This window comes from Nyctereutes procyonoides, unplaced genomic scaffold (genome assembly GCF_905146905.1).
Source record: "Nyctereutes procyonoides isolate TBG_1078 unplaced genomic scaffold, NYPRO_anot_genome, whole genome shotgun sequence".
Taxonomy (NCBI): domain Eukaryota; kingdom Metazoa; phylum Chordata; class Mammalia; order Carnivora; family Canidae; genus Nyctereutes; species Nyctereutes procyonoides.
In genome coordinates, this window is record NW_026575136.1 from 24,991,672 (window position 1) to 25,013,846 (window position 22,175).

The following is a 22,175-nucleotide window of genomic DNA, read 5'->3' on the forward strand; positions in this document are numbered from 1 at the left end:
CTTTCTCCTGTGTTTACTTTATTTGGATGTTAATCAGAGACCATTTTGTGAAAGCAACCAAGTGAGAGAAAATGGGAAACAAGGACCTAATTAGAAAATAAATAATTCATTCAAATGATAACTTAAACACTTGTTTAGCACAGCTAAGAATGTGGGTTTCAGAGTCAAACATATGTGGGTTCAAAATCTGGCTTTGCCAAGCACTTCTAGAATGACTCTGGATAGGACATGAAGCCCCGTTAGCCTGTTTCCTCAGACATCAAACCAGATTAACAAGAGAACAACTTCTCAAGAGTTACCTGCAAAAGCTCCTTCCTCAACTCCTACCCACTTCTGAATCAGACCTGACTTCTGCCCACTGGATTAAAGCCATGTTTTTTCAGTGCTGCCAAGAGCCTCCCAATTACCAAATCTAATGGTTCATTTTATGGAACCGCTCAACACAGCCTCAGACACTGCTGACCAGTCCCCTCCTTCCTGACTCACTTTCCTCTCTGCCTCTTGACCTTCACAATCCTGTTTTTCCCTCCTTCCTTCTCAGCCTCTTTGCTGGTCCTCTCCCTCCACACGACCCCATCTGTTAGTGGTCCAGTTTGTCAACTTTGCTCCAGGCCTCTTCTCTACCCACATTCATTCTCTCTGGATGGATTTGCCATCCTCATAGTTTTAAACGCCACCTCTAAATCCATGAATCCAAAGCCTCCATCTCTGGCTCAGGTCATTTGTCTGGGTTCCAGACTCATAAACCCTACTGCATATGGGTTGACCGCTCCACACTTATGACCCAAAGCCCTCCCAAATGTAGCATACCCAGTAAGGAATTCTTGGTTTTCCTCCCAAACTGAGTCTGCCCCCGTCTTCCCTATGTTACTAGCATGGCCACCACACAGTTTCTAAAACCAGAGACAAGGTGGTCATTCTTCCCTTTCTTGGCCGCTCCTCCAAATTCTCTCCACCTGCAAATTGTTAGTCCTTTGCAAAATACATCCCAAATCCTTCATTTCTCCACCTCTACTTCCACTGTTATCTCTCACCTGGGCAAACACCTGGACCAATTTCTGTACTTCTACCCACACTTTCTTCCAATCCATTCTCCACACATGAGAGCCAGACCATGTCACTCTGCTTACACCCTACAATGTCCTCCCACTGTACTTTGAGTCACCCAGACCCCTCCTCACACAGCTCCCAAGGCTTCCTCGCTGACCTAGCCTGCCTCCTGGCCTCCCACCACATCGCAACCCACCCTTTCTTTCCCTTGCTCTCTCGTGTTTCAGGGACATAGCCTCCTGGCAATTTCCCACAACAATTTCCCACATCAGACCAAGCTTTGCCTGATTGTTCCCCCATAATAAAATATTCTTCCTCTGGCTTCTCTCATGGTTGGCTTCTCCCCACTCTTCAGGGCTCACTTTGAATCTAGGTCTTCCTTGACCATTCCCTAAAATAGGCTTCTCTGTTAGACTCTCTCATGACCATTATTTTTTTCAGAGCTCTAATCACAACCTACAATATCTAATTCATTTATTTACATGAGTCTTGTCTGAAGCCTTGGCCTAGACTATAAGCTCAGTGAGGGCATAGACAGAGCTCCCATTTTATCCCCAAGGCCTAACCCAGCACCTGTCACATAGAAGATGCTCAAAAAAGATATTTAATAAATGGATGCTTCATGGCAGAGTAAGGATTAAATAAGGTAATACATGCAAAGTGTTTAGCACAGTACTTGGTCCAGAGTAAGATTTTAATAATCATTACTCTGTAATAATGGTAGTGATGGTGGTAGTGATAGTAGTGGTAGATAGGGATTGTGTTTGGGAAATCAGCAGCTCAGTAATATTTAGTTATTATCATAACATAATGCGGCTGCAAATCTCTTAGCCTAAAAATCTGTGACTTCTCTTTGACTTCCTCCTTTCCTCACACAAAACCAGTCACCACAACCTGTCAATACCCCCTTGCCAGTTTCGCTCAGATTCACCTTATCCTCTCCAGGCTCTGTCATTACTGTGGTCCCTCTGCTCTTCATGATTAGATTAACTGAGCAGCCACTGCTCATCTCCCTGTAGAGAATCTTCCCAGTTCTCCCCCAGGACTCAACACTTTCATCTCCTTGAAGCACCCTTTCCATCATGTCACTCCTCTGATTAAGAAAGCATTGTAGCAAAAAATGCTTATCAGAGCTCTTAGCATATAGTTCAAGGGCTTGAAGAAAATGAGTCCTCCTCCCTTATCCAGCCCTCTGCCTACAGATTTCTCAAATCTAATCCTGATCCCAACCTTACTGGTCCTGACACACATACCATGTTTGTCCCTACCACAGACATGTACCCATGCTACTGCCCTGTCGAGGACACACCATCACTGCCTCTCTGTTCAATCACATTCCAATTTCCCAGGGCCTCAGCTCAAAAGCCACTTCCATCATGAAACACATCTTCTATCCGTTCAAAGTTCCAAAGACTTGTAGCTACTCATCATTTGTATAATCTTTCTTCCAACTAGACATACATGGCTACTACTAAAATAAGTTTCATGAAATACATTTGAATTCAGTAACTGCTTTGCAGGCTTGTACAATCTAGAGCCCTCTTCCCCTCTCCTAAGGATAGAAGTTGAGATGCCATCCTTAGCCTTACCTACACCTCCCCAACACTGAGTACCAGCATAGGGTTGGATATACAACACTGCAGAAAGGCGAAGGTATCTAACATTTTACTGGGCTACTATAGGACTATGTGTCAGTCACAGTCATACAGAACAGATCGTAGAATCATCACAACAGTCATGTGAGGTAAGTGTGATTCACCACTTGTAGATAATTAGCCTACGGGACACAGCTCACAGAAGTTAAGCTTATTGCCCAAAGTTACAAAGAAAGTAAGAAAAAATCTGACTCTGTAGCCATGGGCTTTCCTTTTCATTGCCCTGAGACTTAGTCCCAGGTACATGGAAGAGTCAATGGTATTAGGGCAACAGGAATCCAAACAAGCCTGACTGCTTCTCAATGCTGGGAATACACTCGTGATTAGTGCCCACCCTTTCCTAATCACCCCAACCCAGGACAGAGAACACCTCTTGCATCTCTACAGTCATCTTGTTCAGCCAACACTGTGCAGCCAGTGAAGTTGGGTGTTACTCCACATTATATATTCACTGACCCAGGCACTTTCCCTCCTTACTTTGTTTTGAAAGAGAATTCATCCACCTTTCATTCCCTCTCCCAGGGGTATTTAGCTTTTCACCTTGAGCTCTGGAGAATGTCTGTTTAGAGAGCCTGCCTATGTATTTGCTTATTTCAGAAGGAGTATGGCAACAATTATCAGATGTAATTGGTATGGCCTTATAAAATCCACACTGGGCTTTCCGGGGACAAAGCCATGTCGAGTTAAAGCTAGATTATATTGACATATGCAAAGAGTGGGATGCAGAGAGCTTGTGCTTTGGGCACGAAGCTGTGGTTCCAAGGCATGCTGAGGTTAACAGCTACATGGAAGCTTCCTAACCACAAAGTCTAAGCACTACTGCACTCTGGAATCATACAGTACATTATGGAAGATGGCAAAAAAAAGAGTGAAAATCACTCTTGTTTTTAAAATCCTAAATCATTAAGATTTTTCATAATTTACCTGGACTTCCCATAATTCACTACTCCTCTGGCTGAAGATCTTATTAACTAAAGCATTAGTAAGGTAAGTAGGAAATCCACCTGTCTTATTAGATTTTGGGGGAAACATTTTCCCAAGATGGACATAACCATGTGCTGCCATCTCCATTCCAGAAACTCCTTACCTTCTTCTGAAGAGCTGATAGTCAGTGTTAGTTGAATTAAACATAGATAGATATAAAACACATTTTTATTAAACTGCCAATTTGCTTGGTGACTTAGGGAAACCTACCATTGTGTCCTGTTCGCAATTGTTGTAATTAAATGTGTGTTCTGGGCTGGCAAACCCTAATATTAGATGCACACTACCATCAACAAGTAACTTACTCGTTACTAAGCTCGTGTCTCTCAGCCCTATGTTCACCTTCCCACACTCCCCATAGTGATGTCAGTCACTGGGACTCTGCAGTCCATGGTGTCTTCTTTTCCAAACAGCTCCCCACCGGGTTCTGATAGCAGAATGTACTAGAGGGAGAATCAGAGGCAGGAAGAGGGAGAAGGGACTTTGTCCCTTTTCCCAAGCCCGCAGGGGTTCCAGTTTCTGGATCCTCCCTATGCTCCGAGCACCAGCCTCATCACACCCCCTCAGAAAGATGAACACAACTAGATGACAGCCCCTTCTCAGCAGTCTAGATCTGAAGTCTGAGAGATGTAGGTGCTGGGGGAACCTCTCCTTAAGCTCCAGCCCCCGGTGACACGACTCCCTCCTCAAAGGCCTCAGGCCCAGCCTCCAAACACCCAGATTCCAGGAGCCCCAACTGTTGCCTTCTGCCCAAGCCAGAGAGATACTAGCTATTTCCTGGAGTTTCTAACACTCCAAAATTTCAGTGTTCCTTTTTTCGCCTTTTTAATTCTCCATATTAAATTCGCTCTGCTGAATTTTTACTGGTTTAGGTTATGTTCCCTGACTGGATCCTGAAACGATACAATTCTATTCCTCAGAAAACAGTTCTGCATAAAGCAGATTCCGGTCATGTCCATAGCTGGTTCCCATTTGTTTCTGGTCGTAAGAAGCCCATCATGCTTCTCTGGGGATGTCCTCTCGCCCCCTCCTCCCTCCCTTCTCTCCTTCTTACACCCACACTCACAAATACACACACAAAAGCTATCTGCAAGATGCTTGCTAGCTTTTTTAAAACAAAGGGAACATTTGACAAAAAGCTTTAACCCTATTCCTATACCCTACATCACTCATTCCATACAATTTTATTGAGCATTTGCTACATGTGAAAACCCACACGAACATGAAAGCCACAGGGTTCCTGCTTTCAAGGAACTTACTATCCAGAAAGTTCCTCAAATTCTTCTCCCAATACAGACAAAAACAAAGACAAGAGATCTGATCAGCCCAGGCTCTACTGACTTCAGCAGCCAGATGGCTCCTGAGGAACCAGAACCTCTATAGCAGCAGCGATTTTATTAGCCTTCTAACTTACGCACTCTCCAAGTCTGGCCTATGATGACAGCAAGTACATTTAGTTTTTTTAAGGACCACAGGACAAAATCTTTTAGATAATAAATAGAATACCTCAAAACAGTCCTGAGGGGATCCCTGGGTGGCTCAGCGGTTTGGCACCTGCCTTTGGCCCAGGGCACGATCCTGGAGTCCCGGGATCGAGTCCTGCGTCGGGCTCCTGGCATGGAGCCTGCTTCTCCCTCCTCCTGTGTCTCTGCCTCTCTCTCTCTATCATAAACAAATAAATAAATCTTAAAAAAAAAAAAGTCCTGAGTACTTTCTTTATGTCAGCTTCTATTCTTTTTCTTCCCCCTAAATAATCTGCCATGCCCTAAATGAACCTATTTCATTCTAAGTAAAAGTTCTATGCCATGTGCCTTAGGATTACATGTCTTACACGGATAAATACACAGCAATTTTTTTTAACTAAAAAAAAAAAATCCTGGGGCCCCAGGGCAGCTCGGGCAGTTGAGCATCTGACACATTTTCGGCTCAGGTAGTGATCTCATGGGTCATGAGATCGAGTCCTGCCAGCTCCAAGTTCAGCGAGGTGTCAGCTTGAGATCCTCTCCCTCTGCTTTCCCTCCCCTGCTCCCTCCCCTGCACACACTCTCTCTCAAATAAATACATAAATCTTTCTTCAAAAAATCCTGAGCTGCTTCTCCTCCTCCTCCCAATTCCATTCCTTTGTCTGGAAACACAGCTCCAAATGGAATGGATTTTCCTTTCTTTGTGACCAGGTCCCAATAAAATGGCTTTCTATTCTACACAATAAAAGCTGGGCACCTCTGGGTTTTTTTTAACTGCATAAATAGAAGATTTAGATTACAAAAAAATAATAATACTATATACAGAATGAGGAAATGTGAGAACTTCATATTCTAAATAGAATTCTTTATTTATTTATTTATTTATTTATTTATTTATGATAGTCACAGAGAGAGAGAGAGAGAGAGGCGCAGAGACACAGGCAGAGGGAGAAGCAGGCTCCATGCACCGGGAGCCCGATGTGGGATTCGATCCCGGGTCTCCAGGATCGCGCCCTGGGCCAAAGGCAGGCGCCAAACCGCTGCGCCACCCAGGGATCCCTAAATAGAATTCTTTAGGTAGAAAAAAAAATCCACAGCTATTTTTTCGGTCAGTTTTAATTCTCTTATTTCTCCTCTCTAGATAAGACACAGCTGAATTCCTCTAGGCAGCAAAATCGCTACCTGCGTGATTTGGCCATGAGTCAATGTGAGATCAACTCAAAGCCAGCCACAACCTCCAAAACCCATCCTTGTCTGAGGATGTTGTGAATACATTTTCAGGTGTCCTCTCGGAGTCTGTGCCATTTAATCCTCAGAGTAACACTGTCCTAGCAATGCTTCAGGCAGTCTTCTGCAGGTTTCACCGTTACACCATGCATAATAAAAAAGCCAACAGGTTGTTTGTACCATCTCTGCTACACTCCTGAAGGCTTGAAGGGAGCAGAGAAGAGATGGGCATGTTAATACACCTTTCTTTATGCATATCATCATCATTATTATCATCATCATAATCGGCCCCATTTATACTGTTCCTATTATGGGAGAGACGCTCGCTGTGCTAGGTGCTTTACATACATTAATTTCTAATGATCCCAACAACCCTTCAAAGTAAGTATTAATGGTGTTCTCCACATTTATAAGATCAGAAATTTGAAAGTAATAAACATTCAATACTTTGTCAAAGGCCTCAATTTATAACTGACATTGCGTTTTAGGCCAGATACATCTGTCCCACTAGCCTAAGCCTAACACTGGTTACCTGTTCTGTAAACGAAACTCTGAACTATGCAAAGCGCTAAAACCCACTTTAGAGAGAAACTGTTACTTATTTGATGAAAAAAAAATTCAGGATTCTTGCCATAGAACATTATCTGTAATTAGAGATGCAGAAATGTATTTCTAGGCCTTAAATGGAAATAGTGCCCTGAACTCCTTTTGAGAGTACAACATTCATTACAAAGTAATTTGGAAGAAAATATAGTTGGATGGGCAGATAAAAGCATGTCCCTAACTCAACTATCCACATATATATTTGAGTGATTTCAAGTACAGGCCCAGGAACTGGTCCCACCAAAGAGAGATACACTGATGCAAATAACAACAACCAGCCGTTAAATGCATTCTGACACCCGAAACATAGGCACTCATACAGAGCCCTACTGAAGGAAATTACTGAATAGGGACCACAGAATCAGAGTTGCAGGAGTCCTTGGAGGTCATTTAACACCCAGTACAGTGGCCATAACCTATTTATTAAGTATTTCATTAGTTTTTCTCAAATACTTATTTTAAAATGTTAAAGTTTGTCCATATTTTTAAAGTGGAAATGCTAGGCTCCTCATTAGACCTGTTCCTATTTCTCATTTCCAGAACTCCCGTTTTTTAGAATTCCCAGGGAAAGGAACCTAAAAATATAGTAGTAAGTGCAGGATACTGAATGTGATATGGGATAACTTTACTTATTCATCAATCTATATTTGGTCTTTGATACAATCATGTTCAATGTATGTTAGTTCTTTGTAGAACAACATTTTAAACATTTGAGTGAAAAACAATTCTTCCTGTTTGAAAGAAGGTCATGAGTTTGGACCAAACTGAAAATCAATCTATTTCCAACACCTGTTCATATCCATAATGAGATTTCAGGGTTTGTTTTTTTTCCCCCAGCTTCATTCAGACATGGACAGGGGAGATGGATCCATCAAATACATCCTCTCAGGAGAAGGTGCAGGTGTCGTGTTTACCATCGACGACACCACTGGAGACATCCATGCCATTCAGAGGCTTGATCGGGAGGAAAGGGCCCAGTACACTTTAAGGGCTCAAGCCCTCGACAGGCGGACAGGCAGACCGATGGAGCCGGAGTCAGAGTTCATCATCAAAATCCAAGACATCAATGACAATGAGCCCAAGTTCCTGGATGGACCTTATGTCGCCACTGTGCCAGAAATGTCACCAGTGGGTAAGGAGGAGAGTCACTGATTCTCACAGACAGCAGTTCTACAGAAGACCCTCCCCTCTTATATATAAAGAAAGAATGTGCAGAACCGCTCACAAATTTTAAAACTGCACCAAAAATGACAACCAAGTCCTTAGGCAGGAAACTTCTTAGACACTGAAATCAGATATACTAAAAAATAATAGCCATAATAAGCCTAGCATTGTTATTCAGCTCTGATTCTTAGAAGACAGAGGATAACAGATAGGTAAATGTCTGACTCATAATGGAGAAGCATTCTGGCATTATCAAAAAGAGCAATGAAGAACCCAAAGGCTGTGTTGTTCTTACTGGTTACTAAGAGTTTAAAACACAAATAACTCCTATCTCACTAGAGAGGCACAAGTTAGGAGCTATGGAAGCTTGACCTCAAAAAGGGTTCTCCCAAGGAAGCAAAAACAACAATTGGAAATGTTTTAAGATTGCCTATTCAGGATTGCTTCCAGCCTTTAGCAGTTCAACTTGAACAGGTTTCACCATCTCTCTTCCTCAGGGACCTCAGTTATCCAGGTGACAGCCACAGATGCTGATGATCCAACCTACGGCAACAGCGCCCGGGTTGTGTACAGCATTCTCCAGGGCCAGCCGTATTTCTCTGTGGACTCCAAAACAGGTATTTTATGTATGCCGTCAGAGGTGGTTGCTTTATTCCCTACTAATTCATAACTGCTACTTATGACAAACCCAACTATCCTTTTCAAGGACTCTCTAGGGACTGTATTAGTTCAAGAAGATTGTTACAAGCTTTCAAACTAGCACTGCCCTGGTGGGTAAGAGCAGCACTATGTAGAGACAGTGTATGGAGTCTGGCTGGCGTGGCCAAAAGGCCTGCCTATACAAAGATGCATCCTCACGAGCCTTCAATCACTACTACAGTTGAATTTATTCCCAGGGACTGTCTTTTATCACTCCAAGAAGACCTGAGAGGATTGACATGTTAACCTGGACTCCCTAGAGGACTAGGATCATTGATTTTGAAACTATGAAGAGCCTTAGGGGAATCATTCAGTCCATTACCGGTCACTTAACAGATAAGGAAATTGGGAATTGCAACCTAACAAAGTGCTTCTATTTGTAGATATGTTCCTTGACTTCTGGTCTGATGTTCTTCCCACTGAACCACCCTATACTAAGTAGAGAACACAGAATAAAGGGATGCTGGGACACAAATATTTTGCTGAAGAGGGAAAGAGTGTAGGGCATGCGATGTGGCCCCCCAAAAGGCAGGTTCTGAGTGGGAAGCTCTCACAGAGAGGACAGCATAAAGAACTGGACGGGCAAGGAGGAATGTGGCAAACAGGACACACTGACAGAAGTTTGGTTTTCTCTTTTTGTTTTGTTTCTTTCCAGTTTTACCTGAGAGCTTTGACTTCAGAATTTATGTTTTATCATTACTATCCTGCACTTGGGCCAATCTTCTTTCCTTTTAAAATACTTTCATAGACATTACCATATTGGAGCCTCCCATTATTCTTATGTACCTGTGAAATACATGGGAGTTACTGTTATTCCCATTTTACATACAGGAAAACTGAAGACCTAAAATGGGGTTAACACTCAAAGTCACCTCTCCATCTAAAAGAGAAAAGATACATTTCTATTAGCAACCTGATAGAATTTTTTTTTCCCAAAAGTCCTAAGGGAACCAGCCATTCAGAAGACCTAAAATGGGGTTAAAACTCAAAGTCACCTCTCCATCTAAAAGAGAAAAAATACATTTCTATTAGCAACCTGATAGAATTTTTTTCTCCCAAAAGTCCTAAGGGAACCAGCCATTCAGAAAATTATGTCATAAAAGCGGAAAAGTAAGGGAGTGTAAATTAGCAAGAGGAAAGAAAAAAGGTTGCAGTGAGGGACTTCTAGAAAACAGTAACTTTAACAATTCTACAAAAGGGGGGTGGGGGAGTGGGGAGATGCCCACAGGAAAGAAAAACACAGACAGGAAGAGGGTAATGTGTCCTTTATATCCTAAGAGGAACCTTACATTATTTTGACAGCTCCCAGGGGGCATCTTTAGTGTTAAGGTCAAAAATACATGAAAAGGTAATTATATCTATGCCTCTAGGGCATTTTAAAAAGGAAAATGCTGCATATTTCACTTTAGAATGTTGTTACTATAATGCACTATATACAGTATAAGAGTAAACTGGAGACAGGTTTGTGGTTCTCAATCTCTTCTCTTTGCATGCAAAAGGTCTATTTAGCCAAGGGTCATGCTATAAACTTGTAATAAACAAGCCTTTAATCTTTGCCTGGAGCGCAGAGAAGTCAACTTTTCCACGTAGCTGGGCTAAAAGGGAGATAAAACATTACAGAAGATCCTTGGCAGGATCAAAACAACACATTTCACTAGATTTTGATTTAGACCCTTCTTGAATGCAACCATATCATCACACTGTGATTCTGCTACTTACTGTTTGGGGGAGTTCCTCCCCTATGCATGTCAAAAATGAACAACTCAACAGAGCAGCTTTCATGTCCCAGCTCATGGAAATCAGTGAAGCACAGAAGTAAGCAGCATATAACAAAACTGAATGAATATATAACAAAAGGAAAATCAAATCATAATTCTAATCCTGCTTACAGGTACCGGGGAAGCAGGAAAAAAGCAAGACTAGAAGTGAGCTGCCTAAGGAAAAGTCATGCACACCACAAGGGCTCTAGGGTCTGAAGAGCGAGCAAGCTGAAAGAGAATTATCTAAAATCACAGATTTGCAGACCTATGGGCTTTGTTTTCAGGACCTGGAGCCCCAGTTTTCTTTGGTACAACAGAGAGCCTTGAATTCGGCCTTGAATTCGGCCCTAACTCTGTTTGAGAACCACTGCCGCCACCTCCTGTTCTCTGGCAGTAATGTTGCCAAAGAAAATGGGCCCCCAGCTCCTCCTGCTGGAATAGTGTTTACTCACAATTTGTTTAAGCGCAGCGCTGTTTTGAAGCTAGAATTCTGACCTCGAATTTGGTAAAATACAGATGATTTGCATCTCGACTCTAGCTATTTACAAATGCACAAGGGAGAAACCTAGAAGCCAATCCTAAACACTGGATTTGTGGTTTTGTTTTTAAAAAGTCTTTTCTATCCTGCAGGTGTCATTAGGACAGCACTCATGAACATGGACAGAGAAGCCAAAGAATACTATGAAGTGATTATCCAAGCTAAGGACATGGGAGGGCAGCTTGGAGGATTAGCTGGGACCACCACAGTCAACATCACCCTCTCGGATGTCAATGACAACCCACCCCGCTTTCCCCAGAGTGAGTACCCAACCAGAGAACAGATCTAAGGCCAGACAGACGTACCTATTACCAAAGTGGAAGAAAAAGACCAGCCTGAGTTACTCTCTAAGTTCAACTATCCATGGGTCTCCTTCCTATATTTATCACGTAATTCTCACATAACCACTTCTCTTCTGGGTCCCAACATCCCAAAGCACTGGACCAGTGTTTCTCACTTGTTTTCATTATCGCCTCTCTCTGGAGCTCTTTCAGACTTCTTTTTTCTTGACTGACATACCCGGCACACCACCGCATAAAACTAAGTTCTAAGGAATAAGATTTTGTTAGGTAGGGCTTAACTTTAGAGAGCCACAAACTACTGTAGCATCTAAGCTTTTTGTTCCTATCTCCCCTGCCCCAAACCGATGTTTGTCCCCTAGGAGACAATACTGGCCTGCTGAGAACACACATAGAGACCAAGCCAAACTGTAGGTGAATACAGAGTGGCCCACATCTGACTACCTTATCCAGTGAATTCACAAGAGTACCAACCATCTGCTTTCTAACGGCCCTGGGCATGAGGGATACAAAATGCTTGAAACCTAGTCGCTGTGCCTGTGCAGCTTAAAATCCAGCTGGGGAGTATGTATCTAACTCCTCAAAAGTTAGCCAAGAAGTAGCATTTGCTGTACCACTTTAGTAGTGCAGACCACTTTAGTAGTGCAGAATGAAATATCCACCATAAGCTATGATGAATGAAGACAGTGTCAAAGGAGGACATTAACTAATGGGGACTAAAGAATATAAAAGATTTAAATAGGAAAAAAGGAAAACATTCCAGAAGGGGGAAGGCATTTATTCATTAAAAAAAATGTTTGCTTCAGGCACCATCTTGGTATGGCATAGGGAGCAGTTGGTATGGCATAGAGAGCAGTTATTTGTTGTGTAAAGATTTTATTTATTTATTCCTGAAAGACACAGAGATAGAGGCAGAGACACAGGCAGAGGGAGAAGCAGGCTCCTTGCAGGGAGCCCGATGTAGGACTTGATCCCAGGACCCCAGGATCCCAGGATCATGCCCTGAGTTGGCAGCCGTTCAACCACTGAGCCACTCAGGTGTCCCAAATGTGTTTTATTTCTAAAGGAAGTCCCTGAAAAGTTTTTGAGCAAGACAGAAACATAAAGGAAGGCTAACCTGATAGCCATGTACAAGATGGGTTGGCAGGAATGGAAACTAGATGCTGGGGAATCCATCAGGGAGGCTTTCAGAATGGTCAAGATTTGAACTGATAAGGACTTAAGTAGCAGCAGAAGGAGTGCAGTGGGACAAATCAGAAAACATGGATTTCTGCCTCCTGACTTCTTGGCTGAAGAAACCAAAGCAGAGGGTGGAGTCAAAGATGACTATGATGTTTTAAGTCTGGGTGACAGGGAGAAGAATTGTAGTACTGACAGAAATAGAGGATACATAATGGAACTCGTGGCAGGGAAGGAGAAAGACAAATTCAGATTTGAAGACAAAGTGACAGCAGAACAATGATTGAATATCCTTAAGAAAGGTGGAGATATATAGCTATACTGTGGAATGGAGCCCAGGAATGGAGATGTGAGTTTGAGAATCAGATGTCTCAAGGGAGCAGGTGGGAGAAATGAAAATAGCAAACACAATTCCAGGTGAAAGACTTGACCAGGAATATCAGGTCAAAAAAAAAAAAAGAAGAAGAAAAGAAACTAAAAACAGAGTCAAGCCAGACCATCAGGTTAACAGCTATATTTTGAGTATACCTGACCAAGTGAGTCATCTCTTTTATCTATGTAAAGACAGGAAGGAAGTTCAAATATTCCCTTACAACTGGTATAAACAAAGACCCCATGATATTTCATGAAACAAAAAGGCAGATACTAGATAAGTATTTCACAAGTGGTGCAACCAAGTACACCACTAAGTTAATAGGTTCTACGGTACAGAATGGCAATGTAGCATGGCACAGTTTGTGAAATGCCATGTGGACTGGTTTCTTACTTTCTGTGGGTTCTATCTTTATTACTTCATGAATGGCTCACATTGCACACACTGTAGACTATAGATTCTTGAAGATCCTTGAACTACCTTATTTGGCTTTTTAAATTTGACAATATCTTTGATGAAGACAGAAAGGGCAAAAGAAGCAAGTTATTATATAGCTCATAAGTATATGGATTTAGACAAACTGCCTTAAAGTCCTATCACCCCCAACATGACAACTTTACAACAGCATAACACAACACAATGATAACCAGGGTTTTCGTCTTGCCCCCACAAACCAACATCTTAACATTCAATCCAAAGCAAACATTTTGAGTTGCCACTTTTTCAAAATAATGGACAATCTGGCATAGCACAAAAGCATGGACTATGCTGCACAGAAGACAAAATCTAAATGATAAAAATAATCTGCCTGAAAGCATTCTTTGCATATTATCTCTGTTCCCTCTAAAGTTGTTAACTATTTTGGACTTTTAAAAAATCGTCTTTAGGGATGCCTGAGTGGCTCAGCAGTTGAGCATCCGCCTTTGGCTCAGGGCGTGATCCTGGAGTCCCGGATCGGGCTTCCTGCAGGGAGCCTGCTTCTCCCTCTGCCTGTGTCTCTGACTCTCTCTGTGTCTCTCATGAATAAACAGATAAAATCTTTAAAAAATAAAAATAAAAAATTGTCTTCACCTCACCATTAAATGTTTTCCCATCTATTTGCTAAAACAAAGTTTCAATGACCTATTTCATAAACCTATCTTGGATAAACTCTCTGCCTTATTATCTTCTGACTGCTCATTTTAAAAATTCAATTTTCCTTCCTTTCTATAAATATTACCATAACTGATTATGGGATGTTGGCAAAATAACATTCCTATTATTTTTTTATTGAACAAGTTCAGTTACCTTTAACTAAACCAAATATAATGGAATATCAAGATCTCAGGCTATTTCTTTCTAATATAATGCATCATGTGTAGAAATTTTATGTAAATGCTTATTTAAACACAGAACAAATAGCTTTCCTGTTTTTTCCCAAAAGTTCTGCAATAGCAAAGTCTAATCCATTAACTTTGGTAGAGAATGGAAGGAGATGATGAAATCCAAGTGCCTGCCAGCTTTAATACAGACATTAGCAATTTCCTGACTCATACTGGCAAAGAACAGGCCTTATTTCTTCTCCTGTGCAAGGGAGGGTGCTGTGAGCTGGTTGGGTGCTGTCAACCTCCCCAAATCTTTGTGAAACTCAAGCCCTCACATCCCAGGCTCCCCTATAGCTTGAAATACGTATTAGAATAAAAGAGACCATGAACATATTGAAAATGTGATTGTGTGACTTTCTTCGTTATTTAGTCAGTCACATTTTGATTGACAAAATGAAGAAGAATGTCAAAAAGCTGAGCCCCAGAGAAGGTAAGTTAGCGAAGACATAACTCTGTGGAGACAAAAAGGAACTAAATTTAATTGTGAATCTGAAAAGGAGAACATTACCAACTCTGAGATTCTTACATTTGTGAGAACTTTGGGGTATTCTGTTCTGAAAAAAGATAACAAGAAACAACAGAGGTTTCCAGTAGGCAGAGCCAAGGGTAAGGACACACCACTGATGGACAACACATGGAGCTGGTGGGAGCTTGCTCTCTGCAGCTGTCCCTCCTTCATAGATCACTGATCACTGTTAAATTTGGGCAGGTGGCCACTGGGGTAGAAACTCCACACACTGGCCTGGCCACGAAGGAAAATGTCGGTATCTCAAGTTTGAACAGAATAAATGTGTACTTTGCAATCACAATGCTTTTTTCTTCCTCAGAAAGAATTAACATTTGAGGCAACAGTCCATTAGGAGGGACTGAAAGATTGGAAAACGAGGTAACTCCTTCCACACTGAGGGTAGATTCATGGAAATAAGGAATATTTTTGTTTTTATCTTGTTCCAGTCTTAGGATTATTAGGTCAAACTATCTTGGCCCATCCTTATCAAATAACCAGTAATAGGATAAGACTTCATACTGTTTGCTCAGCCTTTTGGGGTCTCAGTTTCTCTGTAAAACTCAAGTTTTAATTCTTGAACAAGAAAGATGTCTTGACCGACATGCCTGATATGATTTGATATTGTGGTATTTTTTACAGTAACAGATTACAAGAATGCCTGTTCTGACCTTTCTTCATAGAACATTATCAGATGAGTGTGCTGGAATCGGCGCCAGTTAGCTCCACCGTGGGTAGAGTGTTTGCCAAGGACTTGGATGAAGGAATCAACGCAGAGATGAAATATACCATTGTGGATGGAGATGGTGCAGATGCCTTTGACATTAACACAGATCCCAATTTCCAAGTTGGCATCATAACTGTGAAGAAGGTAATCCAACTCCTCTTTCCAAATCATGTTAATGGAGGCTCTGAATATATATGAGATGTTAGGAAGGGCTGTTGTGCTATTAATACATACAGCTTCAAATCCTCTGATAAACATTCTTTCCACTTCTTAAAAGAAAGAAACAACTCTTATTCCTTTTGCTTACATGTAACATTGGCTGTGTCATCATTTTACAGAGAGGGTACCAGATCACGATAAAAATATAAATATGTCCTTTCTCCTAGCTCACTACTTAACCACTTAAAAAACTATAGTAGCTTAATTCACTAATGATGTTAATGACTTGATCAATATTTGCAATTGAATAACACTCATTTTTACCATAATATGCCATAAATAACAATAAAACAATCTATATTATTATTTATGAATCAATAAATAACATGCAGAGATTTTTTTAATTGCCACTGGAAGATCCATAGATGCTAATTAGACTTGGAAAAGCTTTATCGAACATAACTGCTGAGTGGTAGTATCACTTGAAACTCCTTTGCTTCATAAATCACCAAGTTTTCTGAATATAAGCTAACAATATTTTCTGTGGCACAAAGCACATACGGATATATTAGGGTGGAAGATAAAACCTTGAAACACTGAAGTTTTAACATCTTAGTAAATATATGTGAAGAAATTTAAAAATTCCTTGATTTAATCTTCTTTCTCCTCTATTTTAAATATATCTAAAAACCCAAGATATTTTAAATTATTCATTCAACAAATATTTGTTGAGCATCTACCTATGTGCCAGGTATTATATTCTAGGCATTTAATGTTAAAGAGTAAATAAAATAACCAAAAACATCTACTTTCATGGAGCTTACATTCTAGTAAGGGGAGGAAGATAATCGAAATAGCAAGTAAATTGGAAGCCTGGGTGGCTCAGTGGTTGAGTGTCTGCCTTCGCCTCAGGGCATGATCCCAGAGTCCCGGGATCAAGTCCCACATTGGGCTCCTTGCATGCAGCCTGCTTCTCCTGTCTCTGCCTCTTTCTGTATCTCTCATAAGTAAATAAAATCTTAAAAAAAAAAAAAAACAGCAAGTAAATCAACAAAGTAATATACTAGAAAGCATTACATGCTAGGATGGGGAGGAGTAGAACAGAACAAAAGTGGTATTAGAAAAGTCAACATGACTTTGAATTTAAACTGGGTGCTTGGGGTTGGCTTTACAGAGAAGTGCCATTCATACAAAAATGTAAAGTGGATAGAGTCACAGCACAGAGCTGGGCAGGCTGACAATGCACAACCCTGGGAGGTACCCTACAAGTGACTTTCAGGGAGAACTGTACATGCAGCCCAGAAGATAGGGGAATATGCATGGAGATATTGAGGGAAAGTGTTCCAGGCAAAGGGACAACCAGTGCCAAGGCCCAAAGACAGGGCTCTGCCAAGTTTGTTTCAAAAGCAACATGGGGGCTGAGAAGGTTGAGTGGAGGGGAAGACCAGCAGGAGATGAAAGAAGAAAAGTAACAAGGAAGTCAAAGGCATAGGATCTTATAGGCTGCTATAAGTACTTCTTCCTCTGAGTGGAGAACTGGAAGGCTTTAAAACATAAATAATAGGGAGCACGTGGGTGGTTCCATCTGTTAAGCGTCCAACTCTTGATTTTGGCTCAGGTCATGATCTCAGGGTCATGAGATGGAGCCCACATTGGGCTCCATGGTCAGCAGGGAGTCTGCTTCCCTACCTTTCCCTATACCCCTCCCACTCCCTGCTCATGCTCTCACTCTCTCTCTCCATAAAATAAATAAATGTTTTTTTAAAAATTAAAAAAATAAAACATACATGACAGAACTGGACTTTCATTATAAAATAATTACTGTGTCGGCTGTGTTGAGAAAGGAATTCCCGTAAGAGGGGAGCAAGGATGGGAACATGCAGACCTGCCGGGAGACTACTGCAATAATCTAGGTAGATGATGGAGGCTTGGTCTAGGGTAGTAGGAATGGAGATAGTGAGAAGTGATCAGAATCTACATACATTTTGAAAGTAGAATCAAGAGAATTTCCTAGCAGATTGGATGAGGATGTGCAAGAAAGAGAGAAGTCAACTGAGCAACAAGGACAGAGCTGCCTGTACCTCAGATGGGAGAGTCTGCAGGTAGAGAAGGTGGCAGGTGGTGGCAAATCCTGGATTAAGTTCTGGACATGTTACCCAAGTGGAGATGTGTCACGCTGCTGGCTATAGGAGTATGGAGTTTGGAGAGGAGTTCTGGAAGAAAGCTGGAAATATAAAATTTGGGAGTCGCAAGCATATAAATGATATGCAGCCTTTAAGATGCAGTTTTATCTTATTTTTTAAAAGATTATTTATTTATGCAGAGAGAGAGAGAGGGGCAGAGAGAGAAGCAGGCTCCATGCAGGAAGCCCGACGTGGGACTCGATCCCAGGTCTCCAGGATCACACCCTGGGCTGCAGGCAGTGCTAAACCACTGTGCCACCAGGGCTTCCCTGCAGTTGTATCTTAAAACAAATACAAGAAAATACAAGAAAATTCCAAGGACCTGGGCATAGATAGAGAAGATAGTGAAATGAGCCCTGCAGCACCCCAACATGAAGAGGTCAGAGAGAAGAGCAAGGATAAGAAAGGAGACTAAGAAGGGGGGAGCAGGGAAACAGGAGGAAAATCCAGGGAGTGTGGTGTCCTGGAAGGCATGAAAAACCATTTCCAGGAGAAGGGAAGACAAATGCTACTGAAGCTCATGTAAGAACCCTGAAAACTGACCACAGACTTCAGAAACATGAAGATCACCAATGATCTTGACGAAAGCAACGGTCATAACTTAGAATGGGGCACAAGTTAATGTGCTTAATAACTACTATATGCTGTTCCACAGAGTTTAATTAACACTGCTTTTGAAGGGAAGAGTTCACATACATTTGTCCTATATTCACTTAAGCAATATACAAATGCAGCAAAAGAACAGATATATTCAGCATTTCACTGAGAAATCTTCATAACCAGCACACAATGACCTCAAAGCAGTGTAAAATGCTGATATTAACTTCACAATCATCAAATACATCTGAATATAATTTAAATATTAGTTTCTTATTTTATTCTCATTCCTTGAGAGTTAATAACATGTTAGAAATATAAAAGATAAAAAAAAAGAAATATAAAAGATGATTAGAAATAATACCAATTTGGTACATAGGATTGAGAACATTCCCCTATGCATGATATGCCCCAAGTAAGCAGTTAAATAATACATTGCCTATCATGACTGATAACCGTGAACAAGGTAAATATTTGCTCAAAGCTTAGGATAATTATTGTTTAACATAAAAATTTTCTTTAAAACAATTAAGCAATCAGAAAAAGAGCTTTTGGGATTCGCAACATATTTTCAATTTTATCTTGTATCTTAAAATAACATAATTCTAAATAATACTAATTTATGTCAAATTATTAGAATATAGTTTAGACCTTATTACAAGCCATTTATTTTTAAAAACATTAACTATTACAATTTTGTATTTGAAAGGAACCTCAAAGTGTTGTTTCTCCAGCTCCCTTATGGGAAGAAAAGATTAAGCTCCTAAGATACACTGCTGTCTTTCATTGTTATTACTAAAACTATATCCATGTTTAATCAAAACAGACATCAGTTTTGCCAAGGTCATTTGGATTTCTCTTCTGAATTTAGGAAGTGACAGAAAACGGAATTAAAAAAGAGGTCAATACATTGGGAGATGGACAAGTCAAATATAATAAATACTTTAGAGGCTATTGACTGCTCAGTCTATACTTTTGGAACAAAATTCACTCAGATGCCTGATCCACACCCATCTTCTACTTTGTCATTAATAATGTCATATAAAATTGAAACAGAAGTTCGGCTTTTGATTTATTACCCTAAGCCCTATTATTCATCTAAAAAGCACATAGTTTTTCAAAAAGAAAAATTAAGTTGAATTGATAGAATTGGGTCTTCATAAACCACACTGATTACTACCCAGTACCTTGGGTCTTTTTGGCTTTTAAGTAATCAATCAATTGATTTTCAGTCTCTTAACTTAAATGCTTGAAAGATAACTTAAAACACATATTTTTCAAATTGCTCTTTATTCTAGATGAGCATGCTGTTACACCATACTCCAATCTTCAGCATGTCTTCCATCTCCCAGCATACAAAAAGCAATTGTTTTGAGTCCATTTCCCTCTTAGGTAGTCCACAAAGAGCAAATCTAAGATGCCTGTGAAATGTAAATCACATCACTATTTTATATACTACTTTTAAAAAGAAGAAAAAAAATCTTGCAATTTAAATGATACAATGCCTTCTTCTTCCTTAGTTTATAGTTTTTGAAGAAGCTCTTGTTGACACAGACATATGTGCTTCACTAATAGCAGATTTACTTCCTGCTGTTGTTTCCATGCCATTCTGCCCACACAACAATTTTTGTTTCAATGTCAAATCATAGTACAATCTTTCTGAAGACATTTTAAAAGGCAATGAAGTTCAACACATGTAGTATCCACAATGTGCAGAACTCAACTGAAATGCATGCATCCTATTTCCTGGTGGGCCTAAAGTAATTTTAAGATGCCATCAATTAATTGGAGAAGCAATGGATTTCCAAAATGCCAAAATATGAAAAGATGCACACCTTAAAATCACTGAAATATTGTAACATAAAATCTGTATATATTATCACCCAACAAGTACTATTAATACCTGCACTGAAAAACTTTTTTACACTACTCAATATAACATTTTTTTTTTTTTTGCTGCCTTTTGGGTTTTAGATCCTTGGTAGGCACTGGGGAATAAAAATCTAATTCATAGCCTTTACCCTTGAGTCTGGTGAAAGGGACCAACAATGAAACATCTGTAAAATGGAATAAAAAGAACCATAATGTAAGTATGACAAAGTGCTATGGGAACAGAGGAAGGAATAATTAATTCTGCTTAAAGAGGCTGTGTTACTATTTTGTGCCACAGTTTTTTGTGACTCAATTTTCAAGAATATATTTGTTATATGTTATTATGTGCTCTAACTTTGAGAAATTTCTGGAATTTGGAACTTAGGTTTTGAGATTACTATTCTTGGCTTTACTATTATGACTATGGAAACAATTTCTTGATGTTAAAAAGTAAGTACAAAAAAACATTTCACGAGAAAAAAGTTAAACTCGAATTTCAATTGTGAGCAACTTAACACTTAGAGTATTTAGGACAATGTATTCTTAAAAAAAAAGGACAATGTATTCTTTCAATTTTAAATAATAAAATTATTTAAGTGAGGGAGACAATAATCTTAAGTAATCATCACTAGGTAACTTATTTTTTAAAAACGTTTAATAATTAAAAACTCACTTTATCTCTTCAACAAATAGTGTTGAAAAACTGGATATCCATATGCAAAAAAACCCACTTCACACCTCACAAAAACACATTCAAAATGGATTACATACTTACCTAAATGTAATAAACTAAAACTATACAATTCCTAGAAGGAAACATGGAAGAAAATCTTTGTGATCCTTATAAAGCAAAGATTTCTTAGATACAACACCAAAATCCCAGTAAGAAAGTGATAAATAATGCACATGGGTGACCCAGTCGGTTGGGCATCTATCTGCCTTTGGCTCAGGTCATGATCCTAGTGTCCTGGGATTGAGCCCTGCATTGGGCTTCCTGCTCAGCAGGAAGTCTGCTTCTCCCTCTGTCCTTCCCTCCCTGCTCATGAACTGTCACTCTCTCTCCCTCAAATGAATAAATCTTTTTTTAAAAAATGATAAATAAGGGCAGCCCTGGTGGCTTAGCAGTTTAGCGCCGCCTTCAGCCCAGAGCGTGATCCTGGAGTCCCGGGATCAAGTCCCATGTCAGGCTCCCTACATGGAGCCTGCTTCTCCCTCTGCCTCTCTCTCTCTATCTCTCTCTCTGTCTCTAATAAATAAATTAAATCTTAAAAAAAAAAAAGGAATGTTCTTTCCTTCCTAAAAAAAAAAAAGTGATAAGATTTCATCAAAATTAAGAGTTTCTCTTCAAAAGCACTACTAAGTCACAGATTGGTTAAAAAATATTTGTAAACATATGTCTGATAAAGGATTTGAATACAGAATACATGAACTCTAAAAGAAGATACATAAATGCAAATCAAACTCCAATGAGATACCACTTCATACCCACGAGGATGGCTAAAATCAGAAAAACTGATGAAATCAAATAATGACAAGGATATTGAGCAACTAGAACTTTCGTACATTGCTGGTGGGAATGCAACATGGTAGAGCCACTTTAAAAATTGGTTTGGGGGATCCCTGGGTGGCGCAGTGGTTTAGCGCCTGCCTTTGGCCCAGGGCATGATCCTGGAGATCCAGGATCGAGTCCCACGTCAGGCTCCCGGTGCATGGAGCCTGCTTCTCCCTCTGCCTATGTCTCTGCCTCTCTCCCTCTCTCTCTCTCTGTGACTAT

The 22,175-nt window shown here is 40.3% G+C and overlaps 1 protein-coding gene across 2 annotated transcripts in view; it reads left to right on the forward strand.

Annotated features, from left to right (window-relative positions):
- LOC129495492 (cadherin-20) overlaps positions 1-22,175 on the forward strand; it is a 205,170-nt gene that overhangs the window by 151,802 nt on the left and 31,193 nt on the right. For both annotated transcript variants that reach the window (XM_055303043.1, XM_055303044.1), the window contains exons 3-6: positions 7,820-8,114; positions 8,644-8,763; positions 11,236-11,403; positions 15,547-15,734. In XM_055303043.1, the coding sequence (XP_055159018.1) occupies positions 7,820-8,114; positions 8,644-8,763; positions 11,236-11,403; positions 15,547-15,734 (771 nt within the window). The remainder of the gene's footprint in view (positions 1-7,819; positions 8,115-8,643; positions 8,764-11,235; positions 11,404-15,546; positions 15,735-22,175) is intronic.